At 41.8% G+C, this 25,539-nt stretch overlaps 1 protein-coding gene across 1 annotated transcript in view; it reads right to left on the minus strand.

The window, feature by feature from the left end:
* Positions 1 to 259: 259 nt before the first annotated feature.
* Positions 260 to 25,539, minus strand: part of SLC23A1 (solute carrier family 23 member 1) — a 35,192-nt gene continuing 9,912 nt past the window's right edge. The window contains exons 3-15 of the mRNA XM_089478110.1: positions 25,028 to 25,150; positions 21,392 to 21,549; positions 21,202 to 21,290; positions 17,560 to 17,627; positions 16,034 to 16,215; positions 14,482 to 14,602; positions 12,381 to 12,537; positions 10,546 to 10,693; positions 9,899 to 10,004; positions 7,535 to 7,664; positions 5,446 to 5,589; positions 3,731 to 3,826; positions 260 to 1,341 (exon numbers count right to left, since the gene is read on the minus strand). Coding sequence (XP_089334236.1) covers positions 1,094 to 1,341; positions 3,731 to 3,826; positions 5,446 to 5,589; positions 7,535 to 7,664; positions 9,899 to 10,004; positions 10,546 to 10,693; positions 12,381 to 12,537; positions 14,482 to 14,602; positions 16,034 to 16,215; positions 17,560 to 17,627; positions 21,202 to 21,290; positions 21,392 to 21,549; positions 25,028 to 25,150 — 1,770 coding nt within the window. The 3' untranslated portion in view covers positions 260 to 1,093. The remainder of the gene's footprint in view (positions 1,342 to 3,730; positions 3,827 to 5,445; positions 5,590 to 7,534; positions 7,665 to 9,898; positions 10,005 to 10,545; positions 10,694 to 12,380; positions 12,538 to 14,481; positions 14,603 to 16,033; positions 16,216 to 17,559; positions 17,628 to 21,201; positions 21,291 to 21,391; positions 21,550 to 25,027; positions 25,151 to 25,539) is intronic.

Consider the following 25,539-nt stretch of genomic DNA (forward strand, 5'->3'; position numbering starts at 1 on the left):
GAAGCAGAGTTGCCCATACAGCAGTCTTGTTCATTGTGGTCATGCACTGCACAACAGCATGCTGTCATTGACATGTGTTATTCAATGCTGCTATTTTGCATAGAGAATGTATAGTGCTGGCCTATCTCCATACGCATATGTTCTCACTAAGCTAAGGGAATACTACACTGCAGCCTCAGACCTCATTGTCATTATACAGAATGCAGATCAGTTTCTGAAGAATGAAAAACTTTACTGTCATAACATCCATTGGCATCAATGAAACTGTTGCATATTAACAATCTCCAAAACCTTAGAATTACACATCTGTCACAACAGATGGTACAGTATTTGTTCTGGAAGAAGCTAAACTGTTGGAGCATCGAGGAAAATATGTCCAGAACAATACATTTTAGGGCTGGGTCTTTATTACCTTGCAATTATTAACTACAAAGTTCTGTCAGTAATTGCGTAAAACCTCTTGGGTGTTCACAGTATGTCACACTCATGTGTTTCAGAAGCATATGTTGGTGCCTAAGGAATCTCTACTTAATTTTTTTTTAAAGCTCACCTCATATTTGTAAATAAAACTTAAAATGCATCATCCATCTGTTGCATATTTCTTGCCCAATAAAGTTCTAATTACTGAAATGTGAACTATATACACAAAATAATGGGTTTAAAATCAGGATAAATGCAAGACTTCACTGCATAATTTTTACTGAAACTTTACCTTTTCAAAATTGGAAAATAGGTACAATCTTGCTGATGCTTTTCAAATAGTAACCCAAAGCACCAAAATACCTCTTGCTTCTAATCTCATAATGGACACGGAAAGGGAGCAGAGTAGGGAACTTGTCTGTAAATGTGTATGTCCCCATGCTGCTGTAATTATAGGAGTTCTCTGGGTGAAATTTTAAACACTAATGGGGAGGGGGGCATGAAAAATGAACTTTAACCATCCATGCCTGATCTACCATAGAATTCAATCGCTGAACCTTCTTTACCGGAGGCAGCTCCACTGAGCTGTGATTTAAATGCACTGGAACTTCACACAGTCCTCTGCAACTAAATGTAGTTCTCCAACCTTCCATGATGCTTCATGAGAGTCTCTTCAAACCTTTGTGGATATAGCTGGGATAGGTGTCATACTCTGTGTCTGTTCTAATATATCTGGATCCCTCTTTGCCCTGAAGTTAAACCCCATGAAAACTGGGCACACTGGCACATATTTCAACCACTGGATCCTTCTAACTACATTCATCCCAAAAGGAAAATCATAACTCTTCAGTTCTGCAGATGTATTACTGTTTCCGTGTGCTCCAGCCTTCCACTGGATTAGTCCACGTTCTTCTTCAGTCCCTGAGAGGAAGTACAGATTAATAACCATCAGATAAATTTGGCACAAAGATTAGAACCACCAAATTTACTACAAAATGCAGAAATTATGGTATGAGAATAGATTACCTAAAAGGAGAAATGAAACTGCTTTTTTCCAGTAGTGGGCATAGTAATCTTGGTTATACTGAGGCAGGCAGCAGTTAAAGGAACTGAGGCCTCTCTGTATAGTCAATCTGATGGATCAGGGATGGCTATAGATAATCATAGCCCATGTTTCCTAGGACTGGTGGGAGTTGCAGTCAAGAATCTGGAAGCCCATAGGTTGCCTACTTCCCCCCAAATGAATCAATTGTTTGGTTTATTTCAAATAGTTAATAAAGGCACAGTTTCCTGTCAAAACCTGCATCATGTATAAAAAAAAATCCCCAGCAGAAGAGTAATACTAAAAATTCAATAAGTGAAGAGTGTGTGACCAGAGTTTGATCAAAATATCATTTTTTCAGAAAACATGGGTAGCCATAATCCACAAAACAGGGATACCATTATTAGGCCATGTTAGTCATCTTGTTAAATTCTTGTGGCGCTTTAAAAAACAAATGCATTTGTTGTAACATAAATCTAATGAAATTAATTTTAGCCCACAAAATCTTATACTATAAGAAACTTGCTACTATTTAAAGTATATTTGTTGATTAAAGCGAAAATGTTAGGAAGGCAGCTCAAACCGGTGGGACCACTAACTAAATTGGAAATCCTGATCTGAGGTTGGTGCCCTCTCCCTATAGAAGAAAAAAATCATTGCTTACTTCTCTTGTATCAGAAGAGGACGGGGAGGAGGATCAGGTGCATGGAATGGGGAATATGCTAGGATTGCAGGTCCCCAAGCCTTTCCAATCCTTGGCCATGCCTTAAACATTGGGAGGCATTTAGCTCAACTCTACACCTTCTCTTAGTGATTTCTCCTCCATGTTTGTTGTTGTGTGCCTTCAACTCATTTCCTACATACGGCAACCCAAAAGCAAACTATCATGGGGTGTTCTTGGCAAGGTTTGTTCAGAGGGGGTTTGCCATTACCCTCTTCTCAGGCTGAGAAAGCATGACTTGCCCAAGGTCACCCAATGACGTTTCATGGTCTAGCACAGATTAAAACCCAGATCCGCATAGTCCAACACTTAAACCACTACAAACCACTCTCTCTCCTCCATTGCTGACAAGAAATAAAATCAGGTTGTGGCAATTACCATTTCTTTCTAACAACCAACCAGTCAGCTGGACTTTGAAAATGTGGGAATGCTTCAAACCAACACTGTAAGTAATTTATGTCCCTCTGTACACTGTTCAATGCCTTGCTGACTAGCTAAATTTCTTGGAGGGACTAGCCTATATCTTGGCAAAAACTATATATTCTGGAAATGTGGGAGAGCAGCCATATTGAGTATAAGACAACCATTTGTTGTTGTGTGCCTTCAAGTCATTTCTGACTTATGGTGACCCTAAGGCGACCATATAATGGAGTTTTCTTGGCAAGTTTCTTCAGAGGGGGGTTGCCATTGCCATCTGAGGCTGAGAGAGTGTGACTTGCCCAAGGTCACCCAGTGGGTTTCCATGAGCAAGCCAGGATCCAAACCCTGGTCTCCAGAGTCATAGTCAAACCACTACAAATCACACCACCATTCTGGCTCTCATAAGACAACCAATACTGTGCAAGTACAGTGTCTACATTAAGCATTCTGTTTGGATGGCTTGGGGAAAGGGATTGCAGATACCCAACTAGGCATCACACCATTTGTTCCCAATGGCCCTGGGGTTTATAGGAACAAGAAAGGCAATGAAAACAGAGCAATAAAATTTAATCATCCACTGATTAGAGGATTGTGAGGACCCCTTGAAACTTGTCTCTATCTGCTATGAATCCCACAGTTCCCTTTCCAGGAAGGGAGCAGTGACTGCCTTAGGCAACCTGTATTGTCAGGTTCATATGCAGGCAAGGAAAATCTCTTACAGTGTCACTGGCCCTTTCCCCCACCTGGGATTTTAAAAAAATGTTTTTGCCTGGTGAAGAAAGAGATTTTAAAAGCTTCCACAATTTGGCTGGCCTCCTAAAGGTATTGCCCTCCTTGTGTTGCCTCCTTTGGTGTCGGAAAACAAAAGTGATAGCTGTATATCTAATATATATTCTGCCACCACATTGATATAAGAGTCTGTGATTTCAGTCACTTCTACAAGTTACTTCTGGTAACTGAAACACTGTCTTTAGTTCTCCAATGAAGTAGTTTTCCTCTGGTTTCCATGTAGTGTTTATATGTGAACTGGGTATGTTTCAGCCCCACTTTGGATTCCTGAGTCCGGGCACTCGAGACACAAAATGCAAGCAGCTCCAGAAGAGAGTAAGGCAATGAAAGAACTGTACCTGGTATAGTATTGTCCAACAAGAACGCTATGCCTCCTCCAACAAACATTTCTGTGGTCAACAGCACTCTTAATATTTGGTCCACTTCAGCAATTCCTGTAAGCAGTTGAGAACATGCAAACAGAAAATTAGCTCACTATGTTAACTCCCAAGTTTATACTTTTGCATTAAAACACTTGTGTACTTTTAGACTTGATTTGTTCCAATTCATCGTTGGTATTTTTGCATGTAACATTGCTCCCTAAAGTAATTTTGCTTCTTCCCTGAAGTCAGGAATCCCATTTTCTAACTCTATATCCATTCCCTGGAAATAACATGCCAGAGCTTTTTAAAAGAAACTTTACTTGTAGCACTTTCTTTGAGTGGTCTCCTTCCTTTTAATTATTTGAGACTGAGCAAGCATCAATTGCCCACTCTTTCCTCATAATCCACAATAGGGAGAGGAGAAAAGTGTGCCTGCAAGCTTTCCTTGTGACTTGATAAGGCTCACACATACAGTAACCTATGTTTCAGAATCATAAGAGCTGGAAGTAACTCATGTAGTACGGATCCCCTACTCAGAGCAGGATTTTGCTACAGCATCCAGGGAAGAAGACCATCTAACATCTGCTTAAACCTCTCCATCATTTCCTAAGGCAGCCAGTTCCCAAGCCAGCCTGTTCCACAGTCAAAGAGTGGTTACCATTAGGATGGTCTTCTTAACTTTCAACTGAAATCTACTCCCTGACCATCAAGTTCTAGTCCTGCCCTGTGGAGCAACAGAAATCACATCTAAGGCTGTATCCACACTGGAAAAATAACCCGGTTTGGCACCGCTTTAAGTGCCCTGGCTCAAGGCTATGGGATTCTGGGAACGGTAGTTTTCTGAAATATTTAGCCTTCTCTGTCAGAGGGCTCTGGTGCCACAATAAACTACAATTCCCAGGATTCTTTAGCGCTGAGCCAGGACAGTTAAAACGGTCTCAAACCGGGTTATTTCTGCAGTGTGTTTGGGACCTAAGAAGAAAACAGAACACCCCCTCCCTACTCCATGCACAGAAGCAAACGGCGGCCAAAATCCAATTGCTAGCCCCAACTACAGTAGACCCACTGAATCAGTAGGGTTATGTAAATCTAGACTTATAGGTTCAACAACGGAAAAAGTGGATCTAGTCTAGCAATTGGGTTTAGGCTTGGACTGTGTTGGAATTTTCTGGACAGGCACAACCTTACATTTCTCGTAATGCAACTTAAAATTTGGCAGCATTTCAGCAACCGCACACTACTGGCTCCTGTTCAGCTTGTGACCAATCAGAACACTAAGATCTTTTGTTGTCAAACAAGTCTTCCTCAACCTATATTTATGGCTTTGATTTTGGGGAGGGGAAATATTAAATGGAGGACTGTTGAATTTCAGCTTGCAATGAATGCTGATTCTATCCTTTATGAGATTAGTTATTCCTTCCAATTTCATGTCATTTGCAATTTTGCACTGAGCAAGTTTAATGACGATTACACTATAGCTTGAAAGGATGCAACTGGACAAGGATCTAGGAGGAACAGCCAAGGAGCTACTAGTACCATTCCCAACAACTAATGACTAACCAGTATAAATATATAAGATGACCAAACCAGTATATTCACAGGTCAGGCAAAGATCAGTGCAGCAGTCATCCCCCAGAGGTTTCACATCTCTGTGGTTAAACAAAGGTCTCAGTGGCTTTTTTTTTCAGTACCTGTGTCAATAGCATCTGGATGTGAATCTAAGTAGCTTGGAAGAGTGAGTCCAAAAAACATTGAAAAGCCCAAGACAAACAGGTTGCGGGAAGAGTTCATGTCCACAAACTGTAGGTTGGAAAGCCCCACTGCTGTGATCATACCTGGGGAATGAAAAAGAACATGTGACTGAAAAAAAAATAAATGTGTGTTGAACATCTGGGACCAATGGCAAGCAGAGGACTAAGGCTCAAGCTTCAGCAAATGATTACGCATGTCAGCCCAGTGTACAAAGGCTGGAACCATGATGGTGCACAATGCCAGTGTAACAACACTCGTAGGTCATGGCAGAGGCAGTGGGAGAAAGGCTGTGGGTTCTCTCCTTGATGGAAATCAGGTAATCAGGTATTAGAGAGTTTTTTGTTGGTTTTTTCAGGCTATGTGGCCATGTTCTAGAAGAGTTTATTCCTGACGTTTCACCAACATCTGTGGCTGGCATCTTCTAAAGATGCCAGCCAAAGATGCTGGCGAAACATCAGGAATAAACTCTTCTAGAACATGGCCACATAGCCTGAAAAACACACAAAAAACTATGGATGCCAGCCATGAAAACCTTTGACTTCACATAGGTATTAGAGAATTAGGCTGCTCAGAGCTAGCAGATTTGGCTTGCCTTCCCTTGCCACTTTTGCACAATCCTGGAAAAAGTGCAACCACTGGCGGAGCTGACCAAGACTCCAACCCGAATTTCCTGGTGGCGCTGGGGTAGGCATTCTTTTCTGTGTCAAATCACCCTCTCCCAAACAGCTTCCCCATCACCTTCATGGCATGGTTGCGACAGCAAACATTTTGTTTCAGTCCTCCCTGAAAGCGAGGAAGCGGCTGTACAAAAGAAGGCAAATTACCCCTACCTACAAAATGAGTCAAATCCTGTATCTTCAGATCTAACTACAGTACAATGACTGAGCTCCACCATCATAGCTAAGTCTGATGATAGGTAAAGGTAAAGATTTCTTTCCCCTTTGACAAGATTGTCCAGTTGTGTCCGACGGTAGGGGACAGTGCTCATTTTCGTTACTAAGCCGAAGGAGCCAGCATTGTCAAAGACGATGCCATGGTCATGTGGCCAACCTGACTGCACAGAATGCTGTTACCTTTCCACTGAAGTGGTACCTATTTATCTACTTGCATTTTACATGCTTTTGAACTTCTAGGTTGGCAGGAGCTGGGACTAGTGACGGGAGCTCACTCTGTCATGCTTGGGTCTCGAACTGCCGACCTGCCAACCTTGCAATTGTCAGAGTCAGCATCAGTTTTAATGTTGCCTTTTTGTAATGTTCTTAATTGCAATTTTTTATTGTTTACAGTATTATCAACAACAACAACAACAATAATAGATGTTGTTGTGTTCCTTCAAGTTGTTTCCAACTTATGGTGACCGTAAGGCAAGCTTATCACAGGATTTTCTTGGCAAGTTTCTAAAGAGGGAGAGAAAGTGTGACTTGTCCAAGGTCACCCAGTAGATTTACATGGCCGATCTGGGATCAAAATCCTGGCCTACAGAGTCATAATTCAATGCTCAAACTACTATATGATGCTGGCTCACAACAACAACAACGACAACAACATCTCAGTGCTCCAATCTGAGTGTCAGAAACTTTTTGACTGAAGTATTGCCAACTAAAGGTAAGGTATGGGGGTCATGTTTGGGTGTTAATGACTGTAGAATCCCCAGCAGTTGTGGAGTCGTAAGTGCACCTTATGACCTTCAGTAATTACTGAACAGGATGACAACTATCATTTTGCAAATGTAACCTGAGGTTGTGTTAAACACTGCACAAGGAGCCATCCAGGAGTTCCTTTCACAAAAATGTTTGCCTGACTTCACAATGGCAGCCAGGAAGCACGAGGCACAGATCCAAAGCAGGTGCTGTCTGGCCAGGAGGTGTGCTGAAGGAGAATCATCACACTATCAACTTTCTAGTGGCGTTCACCCTCCCAGACCTTTATATAAATACGCCAGTGGAGCTTAATACTTGGACAGCATCAAATGAGATCTCATCCCATTTTGTTTTGATCAGTGCAGCAATATCATAAATGGTAACTTACCAAACAATGTGCAGAACATCCCTCCAAGAATGGGGTCAGGGAAAGAAGCAAAGAGAGCTGTAAACTTGCCAATGGTTCCCAAAATAAGCATGATCCCAGCACCGTACTGCACCACTTTCCTGCTGCCCACCTGCATAGGAAAGCCAGCCACACAAGTGACAGACAGTTAGTCATTTACTTCTCTTTCACAGCTTTCTTATCCTTCTGTTCTACAGCGTTCTGCTTCCCATAAGCTATTTGTTTCTCCAGCATCTGGGCTGTTGTACTGTGGCTAGACTCTGACCCATCAAGAAAGATTCCCCCTCCAACTTATTTCTTTATTATTTATTTGTTTGTTCATTTATCTGTTTGGCTCACTCATCCCACCTTCCTCCAGAATGGGACCCAAATTGGGTCACAGCATAAATTAAGAGGTTTGTTGTTTTTGTGTGCCTTCAAGTCATTTCCGCTTTACAGTGCCCCTAAAGTAAACCTATCATGGGGTTTTCTTGGCAAGATATGTTCAGAGGAGGTTTGCCATTGCTTTACCCTGAGGCTGAGAGCATATGACTTGCCCAAGGTCACCCAGTGGGTTTCATGGCCGAACTGGGAATCAAACCCTGGTCTCCAAAATCCTAGTCCAACACTCAAAAGAAGGTACATGAATTAAAATCTAATAAAAATATATATTTTTTAAAAAATAAACCATCGTATTAAAACACTGATACTTTAAAAACAACACAAAATCATTTTAAAACATAGTAATAGTAAAAGTGCACCACACAGACCATTAAAGACTTTTCTGCACAGCCACGTAGAGGGTAAATGCTTGTTCAAATAGGTCTACTTGGTGGAAAGACAGTAGGGAGGAGGCCAGCCTAGTCTCTCTAGTCTTCCACAGAATGGGAACAGCCAACCAAGAAGGCCCTCCCCTCTGTTCCAACTAAATATGCCTGTGATGGTGGTGGGGCCAGGAGAATCCCACGCCAAGGATCTTAACTCAAGCAAACTCATATAGGAGGATACAGTCATATTTTCAGTTGTGCCAGTGGAGGTGTTTCAACAAGGGAGTTTTGGACTGTAGGCAGAGTTTGAACTGTAATAAAGATAAATATCCACATTCTTCTCAAAAGCAAAGTGGATTCTTTAAAGTGAAATCTTACCCCTATCTGCACAGGTCCAATGAATGCAGTGGGCTTCCTCCATGTAAATGCATATGGGTCTGCAGCCTATTCTTTTCAAAAGCTGACCGTGGTCCAAAATACACGGCAGAAATAATCTAATTTGAGACTGCTTTTAACTGCCCTGGCTCAGTACTAAGGAATTTGGGAGCTATAGTTTTGTGAGACATTTAGCTTTCTGACAGCTCTGGTGCCACAATAAACTACAATTCCCAGGATTCCCTAGCACTAAACCAGGGCAGTTAAAGCAGTCTCAAACTGGATTATTTCTGCAGTGGGTTTTCGACCAGTGATCCTCAAGAACACACATCACTGTTGCAAGCAGAATCTAGCTACACTTAAAGCTGTGGCTGCTGGAGGCTTCCATATCACTCAGGCAGCAGATCTGTTTGGAGTCCAATCTGAACTTTAAAGGAGTGAAGCAAGGTGTCAATCCTAATTTGGAGATAACATTCAACACCTCAGATTACTCCTATAAAGTTCACCTACAATGAAATCACCTCCGTGCTGACATGGAAGAAGCTACCTGGGCTTCCACATTTTATTCATTTCCATGGGAAAGTTCAATATAGGCCTAAATATCTCCCAATGAATTCAATATTAATTTTAAAGTGCTAAGTGCCTGGGCTGGATTGTATTCTCAGCTGACTGGTATCTCTAAAAGACAATCACTGCAGTTGCACTCGGCAGTCTCTGGAGGGAAAATCAAGGACAGAATTTAGAAAAGAGTTTCTTTTTCGGACAACAGCTCTAAGAATCCCTGGCTGACAGCCACAAGGGCTTGGGGATTCTGGGAGCTATAGTCCAAGACATTGACTTTCCCAAGTTCTGATTTTGCACTTTTGTACCATGAGCACAGGAGAGAAGCAGGTCATTCAGCCCATACACTGTGACTCCTGGAATCTAGCAAGAGCAAGGTGCATCACACCATTGCACAATGTGACTATCTTCCTTCAGTTGCAGGTATCATAAAAAGGTAGCAAATCAACTATTATTGGTGATTCTGCTTTTACTTCCAGAGACAGAAAAATATGTTTGTGGGATTTTCTGCCTCAAGTGCCAAAATAATTTGCTTGGCCTTGGGTACCTGGACTTGCAGGGTTACCATTTTCTGTTCCACCTCAGGCAGCAAAAAGTCTTGGGCCAGCCCTGAATAAGATCCTAGAAACAGAAGATGCTCTCATCAAACATGGCAGGGTAGTACCTTGGTGATGCCCAAGACTCCAATGTTAGGGCTGGAGGAAGTAGAAGCATTGCCAGTGCCCAGTAATCCGGCAATTATACAAGAGATTCCCTCGGTAAAAATGCCCCTAAGAGAAAAGGAGGGGGTAAAAGAAAGAAAGAGAAAGAACCCCAACTATGGCATAAGGTTTTCCATAAATTCTTCCTATGTCCTGCCAGTGTAAGAGTCTCCCATCCATCCATCCCCACAACATGTTATTTTTGTTGTTGTGTGACTTCAAGCCATTTCTGACTTATGGTGACCCTAATGCAAAGCTATCATGGTGTTTTCTTGTCGAGACTTGTACAGAGGTTTGCCATTGCCTTCTCTGAGGCTGAGAGAGTGTGACTTGCCCAAGGTCACTCAACTGCCAGGCAGGGAATCAAACCCTGGTCTCCAGAGTCTTAGTCAAACACTCAAACCACTAGGCTATGCTCGCTCTCACCCCCTCCTACACACATGCACCCATATGGCCTGGGTCCCTGGGAGAATATTTTTGGCATCACAAAATGCCAGTCTGGAATCAATTTCACCACTGCCCCACAGTGAACTATCATCCTCTCACATTGCTCTCCAGAGCCATGAAGATGATATCTGAGGCATGTGAGAGGAAGTGGCATGCTTCTTACCTGTTAATGGCATGCACAGGTGGCGGGGGAGCTCCTGCCAGCCTGGCACAGGAATAGTAATCCCCGATAGACTCAATGATCCCAGCCAAGGTGGCGCTGAACATTCCCAGCACGGCCGCAGCTGTTACTGTGGGAAGCCCCCACTGGCCTAGAAAGAGGACAACGGTGAGCTGAAACCCTTAGACCTTGGCTTATCACAAGCACACAGAACATGCTTTCAGTGGTCTGGGTCTGAAAGCATCATTATTTCTATATTTCTTTGGTACATTTATAACCCTAGCAAAAACTGAAGGCAACATGTATTTTATATTTATGTATTTTTATTCCTGTAACCCACCCGGATTCCTTGTGATTGGGCGGGCTATAAATAAATCCTTTATTATTATATATTCTTATAACAGGCATGATGGCACTTCTCCCTCTGCGGTTTATTATGACTGCATCCACACAGTGGAAATAATCCAGTTTGATACCACTTTAACTGCCAAGGCTCAATGCTGTGGAATTCTGAAAATTGTAATTTGTTGTGGCACCAGAGCGGAGATCCAGTGTCAAACCGGATTATTTCTGCTGTGTGGATGCAGCTGTCAACAAGTCCGAGAGGCAGGTCAGGCTCAGAAAAAGAGAGCGACTGGCCCAAAATTTAACCCAGAAGCCCTTTCGGACCATGCAGTTATGATTCTACTTTAACTGTCATGGCTCCATCCTGTGGAGCCCTGGGATTGTCAGTTTAGGGGACCGGCCTTGAGGATCCTCAGCCAAGGAATTCCACTGGTGCTTCTGGCCAAACTACAAATCCCAGGATTCCACAGAACGCAGCCATGGTAGTGTAAGTGGAATAATGGTGCTATCATTACATAGTGTGATGTCTCAAGGCCAACACGCTAACCACTACACTTCTTTATCTGTGGGGGGATTTTAGCCCAGTCTTCAAGGCTAGGACTTATTCCTCATCTGCACCCTACACAAACTCACAGCAGCTATTTCATAAAACATTTTTATACACTTCCATGCAATCCTAGAATTTATAGAGTGTGCCACTACTTTTCACCAAAAATTTATGAGCTCAGCTTGTCACATGGCTCATTTTGACATTTATTCTCTAGGCACTAGAGTTTATCATCATTAGTCATATAGCTGAATGAAAGAGAAAAACCAGCTCCTGTTCCAGCATGAGGCCAAATGAAAACAATTAATGCTAGATTAACAGAGAGATGGGAGAAGGCGACAATAACTGAGACAATGCAGCCACCGCAGATCTTCTTGGACTGCAACCCCCATGATACTTCACTTTTGCCATTCTGGTCTCGGGTTGATGGGACTTGTAGTCTAATTACTTCTGAAGAGCTGCATGTTTCTTAAAATCAGATAAGGATAACAGCCTCATCCTCTTTACATTTCTCCATGCCCTGTGATTTTAAAACACAATTTAGATTAGACAAAATCATGGTTTTCTTTTTTTGGGAGTACAACTCCCAGAACACTCAATGGCCATTCTAGCTGGGAGATTTTGGGAGCTGTACTCCATAAAGTAATTTTCCCAAGCTTCTAGTAAAAGAAATGAGGCTCAGACCTTGAGGTGGGATTGTGTAGATCAATGAAAAGCAGCACATAGATGTTTCAGGTCTGCTATACTGCTTTTATTCTGGAAGTACTGGCGATGCCCAGCATCAGAAAAGACAGCCAGCCAGTGTGGTTTACTCCTTTGGTGTAGACTGACCCAGCATCCCCCCTTAACCCTGCCAACTATTATATCTCAGCATCACCTACCTCACAGGGTTGCTGTGAAAATAAAGCGCAGAGGAAGGAGCTACTAAATAATACCAAATACTTACATGGGTAGGGGAATCGGAACCACGGGGCAATTGACATGATTTCACCTCTAGCATCTGTCCTAGCTTTGAATCCATAGGCATTTGCATCGCGAGGAAATACATCAGTGATTGTCAGAATATAACACAGCAGCCAGACCACCAGAATGGCCAGAATGATCTGTAGATATGACACAGAATAGTGCAAACATTACCATTATCTTCCATATATTCCTATCAATTTTTTTAACATTTGAAAGAAGAAAGGAAATGCAAGATGGGAGAGTAAACTTTTCTAAAACATACACTAGTTAATATATCATTCATTTTATATTTATCACACTCATGGCCCTATAGTTTTCATTTAGCCTGTAGTGAACCTTTAAGCAGGGACGTAGCCAGGATTTTGGGAAGGGGGGTCCAGACTAAGTGCCATCATTATAATGGGGCTTGGGTGCGGTGGCGCAGCAGCACACACCATTCATTTTATCTAACGGAAGGGGGGGTCCGGACCCCAAGAACCCCCTTGGCTACGTCCCTGCTTTAAGTCTTTTCCAAGCATTGCTGGGCTGAGTGGAATTCAGGGCCAAATGAGATAATAAGCAGAAGTTGTAGTGTGTAGCTGTGAGAGAGTTTCTTTTTCATTCACAAGAGCCAGCATAGTGTAACAGTATGAGTGTTGGACTAGGACTCTGGAGATGGGGGTTCCATTCCCTGCTCAGGTATGAAAAAAAAAATCACTGGGTGACCTTGAGCAAGTCACACACTCTCAGCCTCAGAAGATGGCAATGCCAAACCCCCTATGAAGAAACTTGTCAAGAATACCCTATGATCTAGTTGTCCTTAGGGTCGCTGTAAGTCAAAAATGACTTGGAGATACACAACAACAACCATAGGAGGGCAGTTTGGATGGGGTTCACTATTGAGAGCTAGCATGGTGCAGTGGTTTGAGCGCTGGACTATGCAGACCAGGGTTCAAATCTCGACTCAGCCACAGAAACAAATCGGGTGACCTTGGGCAAATCACGCTCTCTCCGCTTCAGAAGAAGGCAAAGGCAACCCCTCTCTGAAGAAATTTTGCAAAGAAAACCCATGGTAGGTTTGTTTTAGGGTTGCCAGAAGCTGGAAATGACTTGAAGGCACATAGAACAAAATACCATGGGAGTGGAGGGCAGAGCTAAATCTTCACCCCCAGCACCTTTTCAAACAAGACATAGGAGTTTATCAAATGAGAGGAATTTCTCTTAAATTCGAATGAAAAGAAAGTGAGGCCAGAATGCATTCACTTAAAGTCGCTAGTTTCGCGCAATTACATGAATACGCATTGCATTCGAACTGGCTCCCCATTGCCCAAAAATAGCATGCCATTGCCCAAATTTGCATGTGGCAGTCTATCACGCAATAACGTGAAACCCCATGATTGCATTCAGACTGACTTCCCATTGCCCGAATTTGTGCGTAATGGGTTATCACGCAATAACATTAAACCCCATGATTGCGTTCAGATTGCCATTGGATTATACTTCCAATTCCCCATGTCTGATAAACTCCATACACCTAATCAGACACCAAAAAAATATAGAAAGAGACAAACTTCCACCACCAAAAGAGACTTTAGGGCGTTTTCACACTGTATAGTTAAAGCAGTTTTATTCCACTGTCACTGCCATAGTTCCATCAAATGTAATCCTGGGATTCATATTTTAGTGAGGCACTAGAACTCTCTGGCTGGGAATTCTAAGCATCCTTCCCTAAACTGGAAATCCCAGGATTCCATAGGATATTGCTGTGGCACTTAAAGTGGAATCACAGTGCTATAATTATGTAGTGTGGAAAGGTCTTGTTGCAATTCTGAAGTCTGCCTACTCCTGCTGAATGAAATGTTGGATAACAATGGGGAGACTGAATTTCAATCCTGAAAGTTTCAATTTATTCTCATCCCACAGGTTAAGAGGATAAATGGTGATGTCTGGGAATTTCTCTACCATCCTGATCTCATTAGAGAAAGGGAGAAATAAAAATATAATAAATTTCAAATAGCAGAGTCAAGCCATTTATATCCAATTAAACTGTGGCCATGGGATGCTTTCATGATCAGGCATCAAATAAAGAGGATCCTCCTTACTGGAAACATCTTGAAGATCTGTATCCGGAAAAAAGTGCACCCTTTTCCAAATTTGTAGCCAGGGAAAAGAAAAGACACATCACGTAGGTACTGAGCAAACACAATGATTAAAACAATTGACCTGTTCACAAGAGGAGAAAAAAAGACTTTGTAAGAACAAATTGGGTGCAGAAACATTTACAGTACTTTTCTTTTGTTGTTTCTAAGAATGGTAAAATTAAACTAATGGTATCTAGGCAGTTTTTTCTTGCTGCACATTTCAGAGCAAATACACGCAAAGGCAAGGTGTCCCATGAACTGGTCCTGAATCTGATTTCAGCCAGGTGGGACAGAGATGTTTAACAACATCAAAGAGGATTTGGCTCCATTTTCTGTAGTGGTTTGTGTTTAGTAACTTCCGCTGTAGTGTTGAGCATTCAATTCTTTTACCAATTGGTTTCTTTCTCCCCTGCCCCACAATTTTGCAGTTCAGAGCCTATATGCAGATCTTACTGTACCTTCTTGTAAAAATAGCAAAAGTTACTTCTTTGGAGTGCAGTCAGTACACACAACTGAACGTGGGGCTGAGTGACTTGTAATTCTCAGTTCAATGCCTACAAATGTACATGTGCACACATACATATTCAAGTGAATGAGCTGTACATATCCTTTAAGCTATGAATTATAGGTATTTCATTTAGCATTCTCCAAAGGGTTTGAGTCCCAGTGATTGCAGTCAAATGGGCCAACAGACCATGCCTTCATGTAGAAAAGGCTGTTTGTATGAGTACAAGACTGTAAAGTTACATAACATGTGATAATGGAAACAGACCCATTGTTAGCAATGTTCTTACCATGCCACAGACCCATTCTTTCTAACTCCACTGAAAACTCCTCTAGTAACTTTAATTGATATGACTACCACCCCATGCTCCAAGTGTAGGCTAAAATACAAAAAGGATTCATCACTTGACACAGGAGTCACTGGTAGTTTGGCTCTCCAAACATACAGAAGGGCAGGTGCAACACACACATACACCTTCAGTTCATCAAATCTTCATAAAGTGTGTGTGTGTTGTACATGCCCTTCTGTACATTTGGAGAGGAAAACCGCCGGTTACTTTTAATTTTAATTTTGCTCACTGCTTCACTTGTGTACATCTGGTAGTGGAGTGAGATGACAAGGAAGCATGTAAGTGTTTGACTTGCACCTCTGCAGTTCATTCCTTTAAGATTCTGCAGTAGTTCTCCAAGAGCATTTACATTTCTATACAGCTTAATAGTGAACTCAGCACTCTCTAAGCAGTTTACAATCTGTAAGCCAATTGCCCCCAACAAGTTGGGTACTCATTTTACCAACCTACGAAAGGATGGAAGGCTGAGTCAGCCTTGGAACCCTGGGACTGAACACACAACCTTGTGGCTGCAGTACTGGCATTTAACCACTGTGCCATCAGGGCTTCTTTCTCCACATCTGTACAGGGCTACAGACCGCCGCCGCCCCCCTCCCAAGCTCGGCCTTCATCTCTTGCCTCTATTTGAAATTCTACAATACAGAAAAAGTAGAGCTTACAATGCTGCAATGCCCCAGTGTGATCCAGCTCTGTCACCTGCTGCTTGGAAAACAGAGAGACCGATTAAGGAGACAGTGGGTGTGACTGTGAGTGGTCCAATGTAACTCAGCAGGGCCCCAGGCAGGCCCACCAACCCAATTACCACTTCCACCAGGCTGGAAACAATGATTGCTCCTTGGATCTATGGTAAAATGAAATGGGGGAAAGATTATATTAAACTGATAGCAAGGGAATGTGGGATACTTAAGCAGCATCATTAAGATCAAGTATCATAAACATTCCTTACATTTGTGATAGAATGGCCATGCATCCCATTTTACAGAGGATGACTATCCATTTTTTGAAGTATTCCCAGTCCCAGCCCATACAGATAAAGAGCCATAAGAAAGGAGCATCTTCAAGGGCTGTAAAGTGGCCCATCTACACTTAGCAACTGGACAGCACACTAAGGAGGCACACTTTCACATGGAGACCATTCACACTGCTGAATGATAGGGCTATGATTCCTCTTTTGTATGGATTTTCCCCCTTGGATTTGGAATGCAGGGAAGTGGTATTTAAAATTCTCAGGGCCAGAACAGACAGGCCAAAATAAATCTGCTTCGGGTCACTTTGGAGGCATGCTGTTTAAATGACACACACGTTCTAAGATGCCAGAAGCTGCGTCAAAGCTGTGCTCCAGTCCTTAGTCTCTATGGGCTTGTCTACATGGAGCAATTCCCCCAAACTCCCCCCAGGCTTGCTGTGTCTAGTTTACATGACGCAGGACCGAAACTCCAAAATGGGTGCAGACTGCCTTCATGACGACTGCACCCAATTTGAGGCTTCCTCCCCCAACCCACATTTACATAACTCATCTTTTGCTGCGGGGTTTTGGCTCTCTGTCTTTACTCACAGTCCTGCCGAGCTACCTAGTGGCGCTGCTGAAAGTGTGATTTGCTCTGAGGCCAGAATCAGATGCCCAGCACTGATAAAATGGCTGGGTGCCTCATTCTAACCTCAGCAGTGATGTTGGGTGACAAATGGGGACCCTGCAGAAAGACAACCACCCATTGTTTGCTGTGAAAGCTGAAAATCCACAGCAAAATAGAGCTGGTTGAGGGGGGAATTCAGGGGGAATTCAGGGCCAGAATATTCCAAGGGAAGCCTGGAATATTCTGGCTAGTATAGGCCTACCCCACATTGCCCCACATAGGCCTACAGGGATGGGAACACCTCAATCCTTCTAAATTGTAAGTGAGAGGGAGAGAGAGGAGTTTGCTGCTGCCTGGTGAGTTTATAGGAGAGCAGAGAAAGAGTGTAGGGGAAGAAAAAAAGTGGTGGAGAGGGTAGGAGTGTCAGTAGGAGAAAGAGCCAGAGGAAGAGTGTACGGGGAAAGGAAAGGGAGGTGCACCACATTGGGAAGGGCACCTGGCAAGTACACAGGGAGTATGCATTGATTTAGAGAGAGTTTTCCCTTCTAAGAAGTGTTGCTGTGTTGGATTTGGATCATCCCTTGGAAGCCTGAAGGTTTGGTTCCACCTACTTCTCTTATCCTTGGTTGCCAAATATGAGAGGTGTTCAGTGGTAAGGTCCAGTTGCCATAGATCTCCTCTGCACAGTTGAAAAAAAGAAAGGTTAATAGATGTGAGAGCTTAGAAATAAGGGGTCACCAGAACTCGGGAACATGCACAAGGGAAGCCTCTGTTAGAAAATGTGACTCATTCATCAGCTTGGACTGCTGAAGTTGCAAGGCAATCCCTCACCCCTGGTAGAGGTCAGCAGAGGAGTGCTAAGATTGGCAGGGTGGGGGCAGCCTTCTCAGAATGATAAAGCAAATATAACCAGAACAATTGCAGCCAAAGCTTAGGTAGCTGATTAAGAAGAGGGAGAGATCCAGCCCAACAACTCAGTAGCAATGAACTAGCTAACTGCACCACCTTGGGAGCTGAGCCTTGTATGGAGGAAGGAACCGAGCTGACAGATGATGCTGAGCCAATATGAAGAGCAAATAGAAACACTGAGGCTGATTATTCTGCCATTCTGTAACAGCCATGAACTGTGTCTTTTCAAAACAGTTGTGATCCCCTTAAACATAATATTTAATGCTGGACTCTCCTAACCCCTATTTAAAATGTTCTAGGCTTCCGGGATAGACAAAAAAGGGGAAGGGGCTCTTGGAAAGGCAAACTATGTGAATAATTTATTCCTTTGATTTCCTATAACAGGAAACCAAAAGAATAGATCACCTACACAGTTTATCCTTGCCATTCCTCTGTGTGGGCAGGAAATGGATCTCACCATTCATCTATACCAAGAGTGGCCAAACCTGCTTAATGTAAGAGTCACATATGATAAAATTCAGATGGTTCAGAGCCACAAGTTAGGAACAAATATTACACGTATGTTGCTGTTGCTACATGCACATTTTATTACAATATTTATATAATAAACATTAAGAAATATATGTACATAATATTTCTTAATGTATGTAGTTTTTAATCTCTAGATCTGTATTGGTTTCCACTATCACAAACTGTGTGTGCGCACACACACAGACACACACACACACACATATAGCAAATGCTTTCAAAATCCTGATTGATCAGTGTTTTAACTATATTAGGCATATTTGATGCAGAAACAACTAATAAAATATAAAATTGGCATTTCATTAACATTAAATGAGATTGCCAAAAATAAAAATAAAAGGGGTAAAAAGAGGTATTTTAATGATATTTATATATCTTAATATTTATTTGTCTTAATCCCTGACTCAAATCTAGCATTAAAATTAGGATTTAAATTCTTAAATATATTTACTCACCATGAACTTACATTTTAATCCAGTGGACTCTCAGTTTAAATAATTGTAAAGCCTAGTAAATAATAATAAAGCTTGAAAAAATTATTTACCTTTTATATGAATTGTAATGCAAAAAGGAGCTCAGCCAAGATATTTCTGTGAACCACACATTATATGTCAAAGAGACGCATGTGGTTTGCGAACCACAGATTGACCATCCCAGTCTATAATGACCAGTGGCTTAACAAAAATCAGAATGAAATGACAAGGGAAGGGGGGTTCCCATTTCCAAAAAAACTGCTCTGCACTACCTTGGCTCTGAACTTCATCTCTTCATACCTCAGGGATCTTTAATCTCTACAGTTCTATTCCAAAAAAAGGAATCTCCAGTTGAAGAGACAGTAGGTGAAGATAAATAACCATCCATCCATCCATTCAATTTATTTGCCAACTTTTCAACATTTAGATCTTTAGAAGATCTTACAAGCATAATTTAAGAATATATAACTAACCGATGGTAGAAGAAAACAAAGGCTGAATTTCACAAAGGCAGTTAGGAATGCATAATCTATGCATAACAGAGTAGTCACAATTCCTAAGTATTCACTAATTTAGGAAATCTGTAGGATCTGTGGAAATCCCCCAGTTATCAGTTCCTGGGCAGTAGCCACTGCGATTGACTGACATTCCCTCACACAGGTGATCTTAGGTGTGAAGAGGAATTGCTAAAGAGATCCTGCTTCTGACTATGACACCAGAGATCACTCATTTGAGGGGGAGTACTGTATGTGGAAACATCAGTCATCTGCTTTCTGATTGAAAGGGTAACAGGCCCCTCACTACTCCCAGTGGTAAGTGATGATTGGAGGGACCAGGCTGCAAGACACTACATAAACAAGGGGGCTACATAGCTAAGTATCCACCCAATTGAATAACAACACCTTAAAATGAATAACTGGGTAGATAGTAGCTAAGAGCAGGTTAGAAAAAAAATAATTCTCATCAGACATTAATGCAAATAAGGATAAACTTAGCCTTGTTTCTAAAACATAAGAATGATGGTGCAAAACAAATAGGCATTGGACTGAAAGCAAAGTTCCACTGGGTGCCACCATAGAGAAGCCCTTATCCTTAAAGGTAGCGAAGCACCCAAAGAGCCATTGTCGAAGATCTGGGCTGACAGGCAGTTTGTATCCATGTTTACTCAGGAGTTACACTGATATCATTAGTACTGCCTTCCTAGTAAGTGTGCACAGAACTGCAGCATTTGATAACCTTAGGGCTTTTGGCAATGGTGGCCAGTGTCTTCCAAATCAGTAGACTGGTAAATCTTCCCCAGATTTTAGTATGAACTTTAAAAGAGCTGTCCATTTGCTGAACACTATCCACTTCCAATAGTGGTATCAATAGTTCAAACAAAGTTGCTAATAAAACCCAGAGCAGATTCACTGCCACACTGATATAGAACTCACCTGCTGTCAGTGCCTCTTGGTGGTATTGAATAATGACTATGATGGTTGGAAGTGAGAAAAAACAGAATCCAACAACTACCAAAGGGCCATATGCTTCCCTATCTTTACTAGTTTGGGATCTTAATGGTAAAGGTGCTTCAGCTAACATCTAGTTAATTGTGGTAATTGATTATGGCCTTGATCTTACATATTCAGTCCCAATCAGAGGAGACTCTTTTAATCAATTGTTGGCTAACTGGTAAACACAGGCAAATCCCACTGAGTCAATGGGTCCCCTGTAACTGGAAATAACGATAGGATTTAGCTTATGTATTAAATTACTGTATACACTCATGTATAAGTCTAGAAATGTAAGTAAAAAAATTGACCCCAAAACTCTGAATCAATTTATCCACAGGTCAATGTATGTTCGTTCCTTTAACTCTTATTTAAAAAGGAACCATCCCTTGTTGAAAGGCAAGAGCATAATCTGTCCTGAAAACACCAATCCTCATCTACTCTCATTCATCCAGCCTTTAGTGTGAGCACAGTTATGCTTGCTGGAATTTTATAACTTATTTGGCATTGTTTTCCTTTGCTTCATCCTTTAGATCTTTTGTTACACGCCCCTAGATTTTACCCTTGACTTATTCATGGGTCATATCAAAATCCATAATTTTGGCCCCCAAACCTGCTCTCAGTTTATACAATACAAGAGGTCAACTTATAGTCGAGTATATATGGTAGTCATTCACCAAGTGGTGAAAATGCCTTCCCCATTTTTTTCTTCTTCTGTGTAATAAAACTCTTATCATTCCAAGTCAGAAATTTACAGAGAACTAGGCTTCAGAGTGATGACATGCATATAAAACAATATCCTACTCACACATAATTAATAACAGACTTTAATCACATTATCACCATGACTTGCCTTCTGGAGGACACTTCCATTTATCCAGGGCCAGAATAGACTTGGCAGGAATCATGAAAGCCAGTGCGCTGGCTTGAAACAGAGGAAGCCTGGATTGCCAGAAAGAAAGAACACCGTTTGCTACCAATTTGACTGCGACCAACTTGGCTCCTTTTACATTCACCAAGGAGGCAAGCCAGGTAGAACATACCTGATTCCCACAGTGCTTTGGATGAGAGTAGTGATCCCCACGCAGCTGAAGATGGTGCCAATGAGCTGGCTGATGGTGTACTGGTCCTTCCCTACACACATGGCTTCTGCTAGGAGGAAGGGAACAGCAATGGTGCCGCTGAAACATGTCAAATAGTGCTGGAAAGAAAATTGGGAGGGAGGGTAGGTCAAAAGAAGATACTATTAGGCACATTCCCAGCACTGAAATCACAAGAAGATTCCCCTTCTACTCCTATGGATAGGATCTCTCTATGCTATCATGCATGTATATATCCAACTCAGAATTCATCCTTACATGTATTATATTATATTACATGTATTATATGACATTCCCTATATCTAGTTCTTTCTGTTATTCCTCTGCATTGGACTTAGCAAATTTTCCAGATATAAGTTAAGCAGTCAGTGTGGTGTAGTGGTATGAGTGTAGGACTAAGACTCTGGAGATTGGGGTTCGAGTCCCTGCTCAAGCATGAAAACCCACTGAGTGACCCTGGGCAAGTCACATGCTCTCAGCCTCAAAGGAAGGCAATGGCAAACCTGCTGTGAACAAATCTTGCCAAGAAAACCCCACCACCATTCTCTTCTCCTTTTGTGTCATGTCTTTTTTATTGTAAGCTTGAGGGCAGGGAACATCTAATTAAAAATAACAATAATTGTAAGCCGCTCTGAGAGCCTTTAGGGCTGAAGGGCAGGGTATTAATACCATAAACAAACAAACAAACAAACAAACTCCATGATAGGTTCACCTTAGGGTTGCCATAAGTTAGAAATGACTTGAGGGTACACAACTTCTAGGCCTAAATACCTTGAAAGCACCAGATCTCATCTGAACTTGGAAGCTAATCAGGATCAGGCCTGGTTAATACTTGGAAGGGGGACTGCCAGAGAATACCAGGTGCTGTAGGCTATATTTCAGAAAAAGAAAGTGACAAACCACCTTTCGCTATTCCTTGCCTTTAAAAAAAGCCATGAAATTCATGGGGTTGACATAATGTTGACAGTTGGTTTCAGGGTGTGTGTGCATGCACACACACACACACAGAGGCATGCAAAATACTACTTGAAGACACTTCCTTAGAGTTCTGTATCATTCCTTCTAATAGTAAACACAAGTGGTCAGTTACAACAAAAGTGCAGTCAGGATGTGTCTACTGGCAGTCAACATGGATGTTAAGGGGAATGCATTTTCCACCCATCTATTCCTGACCTGCATGTCACAGCAATCAGACTTGCAGATTAACTTGCATACCAAATCCTGTGTTTCCAATGACTGCTTCCAAAACAAAGTCTTTAAATACAAAATATGGAGATGGTGCCAGTAAGACAGTACAATGGTAAAGAGACGTATTTCATCTCTTGAGGATGCACCTCTTCTTTAGTGCATGTTGATTGCTTAGTTTGATCTTGAAAAATCAGAGGGAATAATCAATATGATTGAAGGAACCCTGAGATTGGTGAAGTCCAGAGGTTCAAAAAAAGTTAAGAAGTCACTACTCCCATATCAAAATGAATCTCCTGTTGTCCCTCTTATTATTATTATTATTATTATTATTATTATTATTATTAAAAATAACTGTGCCTGTGCTTGTGTATGTGAATTAAATATATGTGCACCCAATAGCATTCAACTATCAGCTAGGGTCATGAGACGCTATTAGGTTTTTTTTGAGAGGCTATTGTACTTTGATGGGAGACCACCAATGATTATCAGGTGCTGTAGGCTATATTTCAGAAGAAAGAACTGGCAAAATCACTTGTGAATATTACTTGCCCCAAAAACCCCTATGAAATTCATGGGGTCACTATAAATCGATAGGCACTTTGAAGGCTCAAACACATACACACACAATGTATTATTCATGATTACACAGAATTTCAGAGATTTTAAAATACATTAAAATAAGTGGATTAAAAACACACCGGAACATCAAAAAGTGTAAATAAGATAACAGTTCTACAGATCACTAGGGCCTGTGGGGGGTGCGGATCACACCAGGTGACACCTTAAAGGGGGGGTGACACCACTGCTCCTCAAACATCTGTATTTTGGCTGAAATGAACTGTGGCGATTGCTTGTATCTCTCCAAAAAGGTGAAGAGATGGTGTGAGTGGAGGTGAGGCTCAGTGGGAAGAGAAATGAGAGGCCCCAGGTGTTTTTTTTATAAATCAAATTTAATTTTAAAATAATAAAATAATTTTAAAAATGCACATGTATGACTGTACAATTACTAGATGGCAAATAAAAATTATATATACACAAATTGCTCCAAATAAAAATCTACCTCTAAATGACTGAGGATCAGAGACCGTAACACCACACTCCAGTCACATTGTATAGGTCACATTGTATAGTGACATTGGGATTAAGATATGTAATTTTTAAAAAAGCAAGTTGATAAAAAAGCAATCGTTGTCAATAACCCCCCCCCAAAAAAATACAAAAATAAAAATTTCTTATTTTTAAAAAAATTCTTTAAAAACATCACATTTTACCAATGTTCCACTTTAACCATATGAAGCTATGTACATGTAAATACACTTAGGCTGTGGGTATGATATATAAAGGAATAATTTTAATTTTGCTAGTTGTTTTATGTCACAATTATTACCATTACATTCACTGATATACTGATTTATAAGTAACGTTAGTACAGAAAACATTACTAAGGATGCCACATGGGTGTGGTATGGGAGGAAGTAAAGGCGGGGGGATGACACCAGGAAGTTTATCGCACCGGGTTCTCGGCCCGGCCCAGCAGGAAACGGAAATGAGTGGGGGACGGATTTTACCGCACACACCCGTCCCTCACTCATTCCGTTCCCCCTCTCTTCCCTGCCCCTTCTGTTCCAGAGGGGACGCTTTTTGAGAACTGTTCAGAACAGTTCTCAAAAATTTCCCCCTCTGGAACGGATTAAGAACGGAAGAGAGGGGGAACGGAACGAATGAGGGACGGATGCGTGCGGTAAAATCCGTCCCCCACTCGTTCCGCACTCATCCCTACTCCTTCCGTTCCGTTCTCAGAACGCGTGGAAGGAACGCAGTGCGATAAAGTCCTTAAGTGTTGTCGCACCGGTTGACGCCAACCCTAGTAAGATCAACAAAACAGAATATTTCATCACTGTGTTCCCCTACAGAAGGAAAACTGTAGGCAACTTACACCCCTTCACAATAAATGTTTCTTGTTGCTTGCCTTCAAGTCAACTGAGACTTATTGAGACCCTATCATAGGATTTTCTTGGCAGGATTTATTAAGAGGTGGCTATCCACTGCCCTCCTCTAAGGTTGAGTTCAGTTTCACAAGGGCACTCAGTGGATTATCATGATTGAACCGGACCAGCCCTGGTCTCCTTGAGCTGTAGTCCAATATTCAAATCAGTACGACATGATATCTCAGTAAATGCTACTTGTGCTTTATAAAAATGGTACCTACTGTGAAGAAATACCACAGAACAAAATATAAGTTCTTTTGAAGACAAGTCTGGGATAATGGTATTAGAAATGATGAGCACATAAGAATTATTTAGCGTGAATAAGCAAAATAGTCATTAGGAGCAGCGTTGGCCCCATGTCCAAAACAAATGAGTAACAGATGGAGCTTGATCAACCTGTTACCTGAAATCCCAGTAGGATGCAGAGATACCATGGAGGTGAATCTTCAATTGTATAGATCATATCAACAGCCATCTTCTGTTGAGATTCTGGTAGACCCGCAGGATTTCCATTTCCTGGCTTCTGCTGAAAATGACGGAGGAAAACATTAGCACAAAGAAGTGGAATCCTAGAAAAGCATATGTGCATGCAAACGGAGAATTCCCCAAACTTATATGACTTCTAGATGACTTTTTTCTTCATCTCCCATGATCCCTTCTCATTGGCTGTTGTTTAGAGCTGATGGGAGTTGAAGAGTAAAACATCTGGAGGGGATCAAGCTGAGGAGGGCTACTCTGGCTTGAAGCAGGTAATAGTCAGAGCCTGAAAATTAGCTCCCAGAATCGTCCAGCCAGCAAAGCCAGTAGCTTTTCCAAGGTCAGGTGTGTTTTCCATGATGAGATAAAGACACTAGCTGTAACCAAGACAATGCCCAACATTAACCACACTCCAGACGTCTTCAAACACTGTATGTG

Source organism: Sceloporus occidentalis, unplaced genomic scaffold (assembly GCF_023333645.1).
Source record: "Sceloporus occidentalis isolate IW3139 unplaced genomic scaffold, rSceOcc1.0.p SCAF_12, whole genome shotgun sequence".
NCBI classification, from domain to species: Eukaryota; Metazoa; Chordata; class Lepidosauria; order Squamata; family Phrynosomatidae; genus Sceloporus; species Sceloporus occidentalis.